Source organism: Lepus europaeus, chromosome 5 (genome assembly GCF_033115175.1).
Source record: "Lepus europaeus isolate LE1 chromosome 5, mLepTim1.pri, whole genome shotgun sequence".
In the NCBI taxonomy this organism is placed as follows: domain Eukaryota; kingdom Metazoa; phylum Chordata; class Mammalia; order Lagomorpha; family Leporidae; genus Lepus; species Lepus europaeus.
This window is the reverse complement of record NC_084831.1, coordinates 11,506,180-11,516,763: the sequence shown is the minus strand read 5'-3', so window position 1 is coordinate 11,516,763 and position 10,584 is coordinate 11,506,180. Positions and strand designations below refer to the sequence as shown.

General features: G+C 56.9%; 1 protein-coding gene across 1 annotated transcript in view; it reads left to right on the top strand.

Moving 5' to 3' along the window:
* Positions 1 to 2,052: 2,052 nt before the first annotated feature.
* SDHB (succinate dehydrogenase complex iron sulfur subunit B) overlaps positions 2,053 to 10,584 on the top strand; it is a 33,520-nt gene continuing 24,988 nt past the window's right edge. The window contains exon 1 of the mRNA XM_062190515.1: positions 2,053 to 2,161. Coding sequence (XP_062046499.1) covers positions 2,090 to 2,161 — 72 coding nt within the window. The 5' untranslated portion in view covers positions 2,053 to 2,089. The remainder of the gene's footprint in view (positions 2,162 to 10,584) is intronic.

The window sequence follows — 10,584 nt, the reverse complement described above, 5'->3', positions numbered from 1 at the left end:
CCGGGCTCTTTTGTGGCACATGCCAGGTCCGGGCCAGCGGCTCCCCCGCCAGTCTGCACGGGTCACCTTGGGAAAAGCAGCCTTGATTTATGGAGGGGCTCTCGGTGCCAAGGGCCCATGCGCCTGGCGGTCACATCATTCCTGGGCTTCGTGGGGATTTGGGAAGCTCAGAGTTATGGGGGAACAAATAAAGCCACTGGCAGAGCGGGCGCAGCAACGCAGCACTCCCCAGAGGAGTGGGAACCAGGCAGAGACCCTCGGGGTCAGCAGGAGGCCACCCTGGGGAGACGGCAGGAGCTGGCGATGAAACTCCACGCAGCTGCGCCTCTCTGGAATCCCGAAGTCCGGGGCGGAGGCACAGCCGCCCAGGAATTTGTTCCCCCATAACTCTGAGCTTCCCAAATCCCCACGAAGCCCAGGAATGATGTGACCGCCAGGCACATGGGCCCTTGGCACCGAGGGCCCCTCCATAAATCAAGGCTGCTTTTCCCAAGGTGACCCGTGCAGACTGGCGGGGGAGCCGCTGGCCCGGACCTGGCATGTGCCATGAAAGAGCCCGAATCTGAGGGCCAGTGTTCTAGAAGCGCTCCCCTCGGAGGAAGAAGACGGCTCAGGGACGACAGGGAGAGTTTTCCCTGGGTTTGGGTGGCCGAGGACACTGCCTGGGACAGACAGGAGAGGCCTCGCGGGCACAGCACTGGGTCAGGAAGAGTAAGGGGACCTCAGCCTTGTCACCAGTTCCCCCCCAAAGCAGTGAAACACAGAATCTTAAACCAGCGGCCTGGCACCCCAATGATCCAGGCGAGGAGACCCTGGGCCCAGACGGGGAGGGAGCTGGCCAAGATGGCGCAGGCCTTGTGGGGAAGACTGGAGGCAAGACCAGGGGTCCCTGGCCCGTCCATCACACACTCCCTCGAGTGAGGCCACAGTGGCAGCGTAACTGGGGTCCAGCCCAGGACCCCAGACACCAAACCCCACTCAACCAGTGCACAGGGCCAGCTCACTCTCGCCAACAGCACCCAGCTCAGCCGTGCGTGTGGGAACCAGACCATGAAAAGGCCGCCCTGGGATGTGAAAACCGAGCAGGCAGAGAGAGAAACACCGGGACCTGAACTCCTGGGGCGACTGAGGGCACAGGGCATCACGTCCCCGGCACGAGGCTGGCTCTGAGAGGACCATGGAGGAGGCCGGGAGAGCCGCCGAGGTGCAGAAACAGAAACCCAAGAAACAGCGAACCTCAGACCGCTGAGGGGACCCGGGGAGATGACGGGGACGCCTGAGGCCAGATGATCCTGAAGCCCCGGGGACCGGATGCAGCTCACTGTACGCAAGGCCCGCCCGGCCACCTCTCCGCCACCGCCCGCATCCCCGCACCCAGCCCCTGCCAGCGCCTCGTAGTTGGGGCCCTGTACACAGCATCCCATAGGGGCTCCACTTCCAGTCCAGCACCTGCTGCTGCGCCTGGGAGAGCAGCGGAGGGTGGCCCAATCCCTGGGCCCCCTGCACCCAGGTGGGAGACCCGGATGAAGCTGCTGGCTCCTGGCTTCCGCCTGGCCCACCCCGGCTGTTGTGGCCATCTGGGGAGGGAACCAGCAGATGGAAGATCTCTCTCTGTGTCTCTCTCTATATATATATAACTTTGCCTTTCAAATAAATAAAATAATTTTTTTGAAAAAAAAAACAAAGAAACATATCAGTGATAAGGCTAAAATATTTTTGGGAATAAAAGAGTTAAAATCAGGGCCGGGATTTAGACTGGGTGGCTCCGCCCCCTCTTGGTCTTAGGCCCGCCCTCTTCGGCCCGCCCTTCATCTAAGGCCACGCCCCCTCTCTCTGGAAAGGTCACCCTACGTACGCCGCGGGTGGTGGGAGGACACCAACTGGGCATGCGCCTTGTTGACCGCCACTGCGCACGCTCACTTTGACTTGCTCCGTCTTCCCTCCTCCCACCCGGAAAGCCGGAAGCCGCCTCCTACTCGGTGGCTCGTACGCGGCTAGCGGGTCCTCGGCGCTGCGCCGCGGTGTTCGACGGGACACCGGCGGAGGGCGCCCTCGGGGTTAAGGGGTGGGGCTGACGTCAGGAGCCAAAATGGCGGCGGTGGTCGCGGTCTCCTTGAGGCGCCGGTTCCCGGCCACAGCCCTTGGCGGAGTCTGCCTGCAGGTGAGCGCCGGGTCCGGAGGAACTGGGGAGGCGTGGGAGTTTCAGAGGCTGCCTGGAGCTGAGGGAGCCGCGGAGGGGCTGCGCGAGCCCCGGGCTGGCCTCGGAGGGGGAGGCCCTCTTCCCACCCGCGCGGCGCTTCGCCTGAGGCCGGGAGCGTCCCCGTCTGCCCCGCGCCGCAGCCTGTGCGTCCGTCCGCGCCGAGACGACCTTTTAGAGATAAGGACGCGAAAACGTCCCAAGGAGGGAACGTGAGTCGCTCAAGGTCACAGGGCACGCGAGGGGCTGTCGGCACCAGAATTTGAATCCAAGCGTCGGGGCGCCAAGCCCTCTTTGTGCCAGCGAACTGTCGCCGGTGTAGAGAGGGAAGCCTGCGGGGTGGGAGCGAGGGGACCCCCGGGTAACAGGGCGAGGGTCGGGGAGCCGCACCTGTCCCCCGGGGCTCCCTGGGCTCGCGCCCTCTCTGTGCCTGCAGTGGGCGCGCGGCGAGAGCGACTGCGTGGGTTTTCCCTGTTGATCCGCATTCTGCGCGGGACCGCGTAGACCGGGAAACCGGCATTGCCACATTAGGGCCTAAGTCGTTACAAACCCCTTTCACGTCTGTTTTCTTGGGGGGGGGGTCCCTCAGCAACCCCGTTAAGGTGGACAAGCAGGAATTCTTAAACCGAGGCCCCCAAAAGAAAACTGCTTATGGAAGCCAAAAACTGGTGAATCGGGGCTTTTTAAAAAAAACCTGATAGCTGAAAAACTCCCTAGTGCAAGTTCACAAACAAAAATACCAAAGCCCCCCCACACACCCCCACCCCGAGTAGCGGAGCGGGCCGCCGCGCAACACAGGGCCCTGCTCCCAGCGCTGTGCAGCGAGCGGGGGCCTGGGACACGAGCCGGGGGCCTGGGACACGTCGCGGTCCAGCGCGGGCAGGGGAAGGAGGAGGCCTGCTGGAGCCTCCGGCTGACCTCTGCCCAGCGCTGGTCGATGGCGGTGGCCTTGTGCCCCAGCTCCCCGTGGCCGCTGGGCAGGGCCGGTCAGCGACAGCGACGCTCTGGCCCCTCTCGCAGGGATGTGTGGCAGGAAGGGCTCATCGCCTGGGCCAGTGTCTTCCAGTGAGGCCTGACCAAGGTCACGCCGAATTCCTCTGTGTGCACAGTCGGGGCGCCGCCCCCCAGCTCTGCCTTTGCGTGTCGTGCTGCCTTAGCTGCCGGGTGGTTTCCTTGTTTCTCGCGGGGAGAGAACCGCCCGTGGACAGCTGTGTTTCTTGCTCCTAGCGCTGCCGGTCAGGGCGGCCCCGAGACTGAGAGCGGGGCCAGTTTTGGGAAGCAGACGTCGCTTTATTCCGGGCTGTGCAGGAGCTTGGCCATCCAGTCACCCCGCAGTGTGACTGTGAGTACCGCCCACGCCTGTACAGGGGCAGAGGGCGGCTCCCGGGCGGCAGGTGGTACCGCTGGGTCTGAGCGGTCCACTCACAAGCTGCAGAGGCCAGCCTGCACCTCCTGCACCCCTGACGCAGGCTTGTCCTGCAGCCCTCCTGCCCCTCCCAGGCCGGTGCCCCTCCGCGCTCTCCGGCCTCCATGGGCTCCGTCCCGTGCCCGCTCCCTGAGGAAGCTTCCAGCAGGCTCCAGAGTCCACCTTTCCCCTCTGTCTAGCTACTGATCTACCCTGCTTAATTATAAACGATGAAGTTAATTTTTTGTTTTAAGATTTATTTATTTATTTGAAAGGCAGAGTTACAGAGAGGCAGAGAGAGAGGGAGGTCTTCCATCCACTGGTTAAGTCCCCAAATGGCTGCAGCGGCCGGAGCTGGGCCAATCCGAAGCCAGGAGCTTTTTCCAGGTCTCCCACGCGGGTGCAGGGGCCCAAGGACTTGGGCCATCTTCCACTGCTTTCCCAGGCCACAGCAAGAGCTGGATGGGAAGTGGAGCAGCCGGGACTCAAACCAGCGCCCCTATGGGGTGCCGGCACTGCAGGCGGAGGCTTTACCCACTACAGCACAGCACCGGCCCCTGTGAAGTTAGTCTTGTGCAAGATTTTCCAGAGATGGTCTCCACGCCTTGAGTCCTCACTGGTCTGGTAGATTGAGGTAGGGGTGCTCTTGCAGGGCCCCTCCCAGCGTGGGTTTTTGTTGAAGTGCTGGGCAGGACCTCACCCTTTACCCACATCCTCCCCTTCCTCCTGTTAGCCGGGAACTAGAGTGCTCCCCGCCAGCACCTCACTGGGGCCGTGCTGGGGCCGAGGCACCTCCTCCCTCCAGGAATCCCCCTCTCCCCGGCACTCGTAGTGTGTCCTCTCTCGGGTCATCATCCTTGGCACACGGGCAGGCCGTGAGCTCTCGTCTGGAGCACACGCACAAACACGCATGTGCGGCTGTCAGCCACGTCACTCATCTCTGAAGGAGAACTCTGCAGCCCAGAATCCGTCTCCGTGCTCCTCCTGAGCCCATCCCCTTCACCCGGCCCTGAAGTTGCCGGCTCACGGTCAGCAGCGGCCTGCGTGGCGGTCAGCTCGCAGTTCTCGCGATGTTTCTCTGAAGCAGCTTTCGCTGTCAGTCACTGCCTGCTCAACCTCGCCCCCTGGCTTCCGGACATCTGGGTCTGGGTTTCCCTTGACACCGCGGCTGTTTCTCTGTCTTGCTGGTTTCTTGCCATCCCCCAGCCTCTGACCTGTCCGCGGGCATTCCCTCGGCTCTCTGGGTGTCATGCGCTCGTGTCTCCAGCCCAGGCCTTGCCGGCGATCTCCAGGTTCGGATGGCCACCCAGTTACAGCCTCATCTCCGTGTGGGGGTTGAGATATTGACACATCTTCAGCCTTGGGGTCCTGAGGCTCCTGCGCTGCCCCACCCACGGCCCCAGCTTTCTCCTCCGCCCCACCCAGGCCCCAGCTTTCTCCTCGCCCCTACCCAGGCCCCAGCTTTCTCCTCCACCCCACCCAGGCCCCAGCTTTCTCCTTCCTCACTTGGACCAGAAGCTGGAGTCACCCCTGCTCTGCCTGATTCTCGCACCCACTCTGCGAGCAGATTCCATCAGGGTTTTTTGTTCGTTTTTTCTTTTAAGATTATTTGAAAGGCATAGTGACAGAGAGGGGGAGAAAGAGAGAGAGAGATCTTCCATCTACTGGTTCACTCCCTAAATGCCTGCATTAGCCAGGGTTGGGCCAGGCTACAGCCAGGAGGCAGAAACTCCTTCCAGGTCTCTCGCATGGGTGGCAGGGGCCCAAGGCCGTATCTGCTGCCTACCAAGCACATTAGCAAAAAGCCGGGTGAGAAGCGAGGAGCCAGGGCTGTATCCTGCACTCTGATGTGGGACGTGGGCTTCCCAAGCGGCTGGCTTAACCCACTGCGCCGCAGTGCCTGCCCCAGTCCTGTCTTAACCCAAGCACCCAGCGCCTGCACTGCACCAGCCTGCTCCAGACCACCTTCATCTCTCAGTGACTTTGCCCACCTAGTCTTGCTTTCGTCGTGGTCCTTCCACAGTTGATCCACAAGACAGTAGCCAAGTGATCCTTGAGAAATTTCAGTCTCATTACACTCTTACTCTTCTCAAAACCTTCCAGTAACTCCCCATCGTTCTTGGGGTAGAAAGACAGAATCCCTGCAGGGCCCCGTTGTAACTTCCTGACCCCCTCTGCTGTCCCTGGCCTCCCACTCCCTCCATTCCCACTGCTCCGGCCTTGCTGCTGCTCGGACACATCTCTGTCTGCAGGGCCTGCACCCCTCAGTTGTTCTTTCCCTCGGTATGTGTGCCTTGCTTCCTGGCCACCCATTTAAAGTTGGGGTGTTGCAGGAGTGTAACCAGGCCCCAGCCCCTTCCTGTCGCCACCCCCCCCCCCCACAGTTGGTAGCACCTGCGATGCTGTGGGTTTTGTTTATGTGTCCTGCAGTTGTGTGTTAGCACCGTGAGTTGTGTGTGTTCTAGGTCTGATGCCCAAGGCCTAGGACGGTCCTGGAACACAGGAGACAGGCCGTAAGTGTCTCCAAACAGCTGGCGGAGCCAGCCACTATCCGGGGTCCTGCTGATCGTATGGGTGCAGTAACAGCTCCTCCTGCTCCTTGAAGCTGTTTGGGAAAAGGAATGATCTTTTTCTGTTATTCTGTGTTTGTACTTTCAACACAGGTATAGTGGCTAAAATGTTGGGGTTTTTTTTGTTTTTGTTTTTATTTTTTTTCAGGCACAGACCAAGAAGGAGGGAGGGAGAGGGCTCCCACCCACTGGTTTAAGCCCACAGCAGCCAGAGCTGGACCAGGCCAAAGCCAGGAGCCAGCAGTTACTTGAGCCATCACTACTTCCTGCTGGGGTCTGTGTTAGCAGAAAGCTGCCGTCAGAAGCCAGAGCTGGACTTGAGCCCAGGGCACTCCAGCTTGGGATGTGGGTTGTAGTCACTAGACCCAGCATCTGCCCTCTACAGTTGTCTTTTAACTGGGAATTTAAAAAGTTCCTCCTGGAGATGGATACAGATTAGAGATAACTTGGAATAGTATGCCACAGTGTGAGGGTTTAAGGAATAAAATCTAAAAACTGCTTAGACTTCTTTATTCAGGGACTTTCTTGATAGATCACAGATACCATAACCCTGTGGATTAACTTTTTTTCATGATTTTTTTTAAGGATTTATTTATTTGAGAGGCAGAGTTACAGAGAGGGAGAGAGAGATCTTCCATCCAGTGGTTCACTCCTCAACTGGCTGTAATGGCCTGAACTGGGCCGATGCAAAGCCAGGAGCCAGGAAATTCTTCCGGGTCTACCACACGGGTGCAGGGGCTCAAGCACTTGGGCCATCCTCTGCTTCTTTCCCAGGCCATAACCAAAGAGCTTGATTGGAACTGGAGCAGCCACGACTCAAACTGGCACCCACGTGGTATGCCGGCACTGTAGATGGAGGCTTAACCTACTGTGCCGCAGCGCCGGCTGCCATGATTTATTTTTTGAAAGAGCAATAGAGAGGGAGGGACAGACAGAGATCTGCCATTCACTGGTTCATTCCCCAAATGCAATAGCCAGGGCTGGACCAAGCCCACGATGAGCCAGGAATTCCATCCAGGTTTCCCACATGAATGGCAGGGGGCCAGGCACTTGGGCTATCTGCTGCTGCTCTCCCAGACCATTAGCAGGAAGTCAGATCAGAAGTGGAGCAGTCACGGCGGGCGCCGTGGCTTAACAGGCTAATCCTCCGCCTTGCGGCGCCGGCACACCGGGTTCTAGTCCCGGTTGGGTGCCGGATTCTATCCCGGTTGCCCCTCTTCCAGGCCAGCTCTCTGCTGTGGCCCAGGAAGGCAGTGGAGGATGGCCCAAGTCCTTGGGCCCTGCACCCGCATGGGAGACCAGGAGAAGCACCTGGCTCCTGGCTTCGGATCAGCACGATGCGCTGGCCGCAGTGGCCATTGGAGGGTGAACCAACGGCAAAAGGAAGACCTTTCTCTCTGTCTCTCTCTCTCACTATCCACTCTGCCTGTCAAAAAAAAAAAAAAAAAGAATTAAAAAAAAAAAGAAGTGGAGCAGTCAGGATGTGAACTAGCAGTCTGAGATGGCGGAGTCGCAGGGGCACCTTAACCTGCTGTACCACTAGCATCACCCCTGTACCCCTGGATCAGCTTCACGCAGACCTCAAGATGAGCAAAGCTCCGTGACGGTTAGGCTTTGGATTTCAGTGTCTTCTCTCCTCATGCTGGTACACTCACCCTCACCCCACCAAGTGTTGTATAAAAGTAATGCTTTTAATTCAAAATGAGTTCAAATTAGTTGTTTTGAGAAAAACAAATTAGGGACACTTTGGGGCACCCCAACACTTACATTAGGATTTATTACCTTAAGATGCTTACTTGTGGAGCTGGTTATGTGGGACAGCAGGTTAAGCCGTGGGCTGCAGTGCCAGCATCCTATATGGGGTGAAACTAGGAGCCTGGAATTCCATCCATGTCTGCCACGTGGGTCGGGGGCCCAGGTGCTTGAGCATCTTTTGCCTTTTCTGGGATGTTAGCAGGAAGCTGGATCAGAAGTGGAGCAGCCACACTTGAACCGGCCCTCCAAAGGGATGGCAGCGTCAGAGGTGGGGGTCTAACTGGCTCTGCCACAATGCCGGCCCCCATGGTCATCTTCAGCAGGCCTTGTGGGCGTGAAACCAGGCCTCACAGAACCTGACGCTGCTGCCCACCTGCTGTACCAAGTCAGGCTCTACTACCATAGGTCGAGTTCAAACTCTGAATTTTTCCAAAATGTGAAACTTCTTTAAATTTTTATTTATTTTATTTGTAAGGCAGAGAGAAACCTTCTGTCCACTGATTTACTGAAGCCAGGAATCCAGAACTCGATCTGGGTCTCCCCTGTGCGTGGCAGGGCCCCGACCACCTGAGCCATCACCTGTATCCTCCCAGGATCAGGAGAAGGGCCGGGCCTCCAGCCCAGACACTCTCACGTGGGCTGTGGACACCCCCAGTGCTAGTTTACCCGTTGTGCCAAATGCCCACACCCAAAGCCGGAAGCTTTGAAGTCTGAAACATGTATCCTGGTCCTGTGTATTTTGGATAAGGGATATGCAAGCTGTATAGAGTTATAGCTGAGAACTCCAGAGTCCCAGATTCTGTTTAAAGTCCAAATTAGATAGCAGAACTTGAAGGAGTCATATTTTTCAGAAGTCCTGTTGTTGGGGCCGGCACTGTGACACAGCAGGTTAAAGCCTTGCCTGCAGCACCGGCATCCCATATTGGCACTAGTTCAAGTCCTGGCTGCTCCACTTCCATTCCAGCTCCCAGCTGTTGCATCTGGGAAAGTAGCAGAGGATGGACCAAGTCCTTGGACGCCTGCATCCACATGGGAGACCTGGAAGAAGCTCCTGGCTTCGGATCGGCTCAGCTGCAGCCATTGTGGCCATTTAGAGAATGAACAAGTGAATAGAAGACCTCTCGCTCGCTCGCTCCACTTCTCTCTGTAGTTCTGTCTTTCAAATAAATAAAGTAAATCTTTTTTTTTTTTTTTTTTTTTAAGTCCTGTTGTTCCATTCCCCTATGGGCTGCCTCAGCCACAGTGGCCACCCACTCTAGAAAACAGTTTGGCAGTTTCTTTTTTTTATCTTTTATCTTTTTATATTTTAGAAGTAGAGTTACAGACAGAAGAAAAGACAGAGAGAAAGGTCTTCCCTCCGTTGGTTCACTCCCCAGATGGCCACAACGGCCGGAGCTGCACCGATCCGAAGCGAGGAGCCAGGAGCCTCCTCCGAGTCTCCCACATGGGCACAGGAGCCCAAGCACTTGGGCCATCCTCTACTGCTTTCCCAGGCCACAGCAGAGAGCTGGATTGGAAGAGGAGCAGCTGGGACTAGAACCGGCGCTCATATGGAATGCTTGTGCCGCAGGCAGAGGATTAACACACTGTGCCACGGTGCTGGCCCCAGCAAGTTCTTAACTAAACCCATAGCTTCCATACAAGCCAGCAGTCCCACTCCTGGGCAACTGAAGACTTAGAAGTTGCCCATAATGCTCACAGCAGCTTTATTCACAACCCAGATGTGCTTCAGTGGTGCAGTGGTGAATGAGATGTGACATCATACTGTGGACCACAGGAAGAAACAAACCATTCATATACATGGCAAGCTGGTGAATCTCCAGAGAATTATTCTGAAAGAAAAAGCCAGTCCCAGAAGATAGTATTATAGGTTAATACATTTATTAACATTCCTAAAATGACAAAATACATAAATAAAGAACAGATCAGGGCCGGCGCCTTGACGCAGTAGGTTAATCCTCCACCTGTGGCGCCGGCATCCCAGATGGGCACCGGTTCTAGTCCCGGCTGCTCCTCTTCCAATCCACCTCTGTGCTGTGGCCTGGGGAAGCAGTAGAAGATGGCCCAAGTCCTTGGCCCCTGTACCCATGTGGGAGACCAGGAAGAAGCCCCTGGCTCCTGGCTTTGGATCAGCACAGCTCCGACTGTTGCAGCCATTTAGGGAGTGAACCAACAGAAGGAAGACCTTTTTCTCTGTCTCTTCCTCTCACTGTCTGTAACTCTACCTCTAAAATAAAGGAGGTAAGGGAGGGTAGATGGGAGGAAGTGGAAGTGGTGCCATAAAAGGACAACGTTAGAGGCTCCAGCATTGTGTAGATGGTGAAGCCATGGCCTGCAGTGCTGCCATCCTCTATGGGCGCCAGTTTGAATCCTGGCTACCCCACTTCCGATCCAGCTCCCTACTAATGGCATGGGAAAGCAGTGGAAAATGGCCCAAGAGGTTGCACCACTACACCCACATGGAAGATCCAGAAGAACCTCCTGGTTTCAGATCACCCAGCTCCGGCATATGCAGCCACTTGGAGAGCGAACCAGAGGATGGAAGACCTCTCTCTCTGTAACTCTGCCTCTTAAGCAAATAATTAAATCTTTTTTTTTGTAGATTTATTTGTTTGTTTAAACAAATACATCTTAAACATCTGTCCACAACAGCCAGA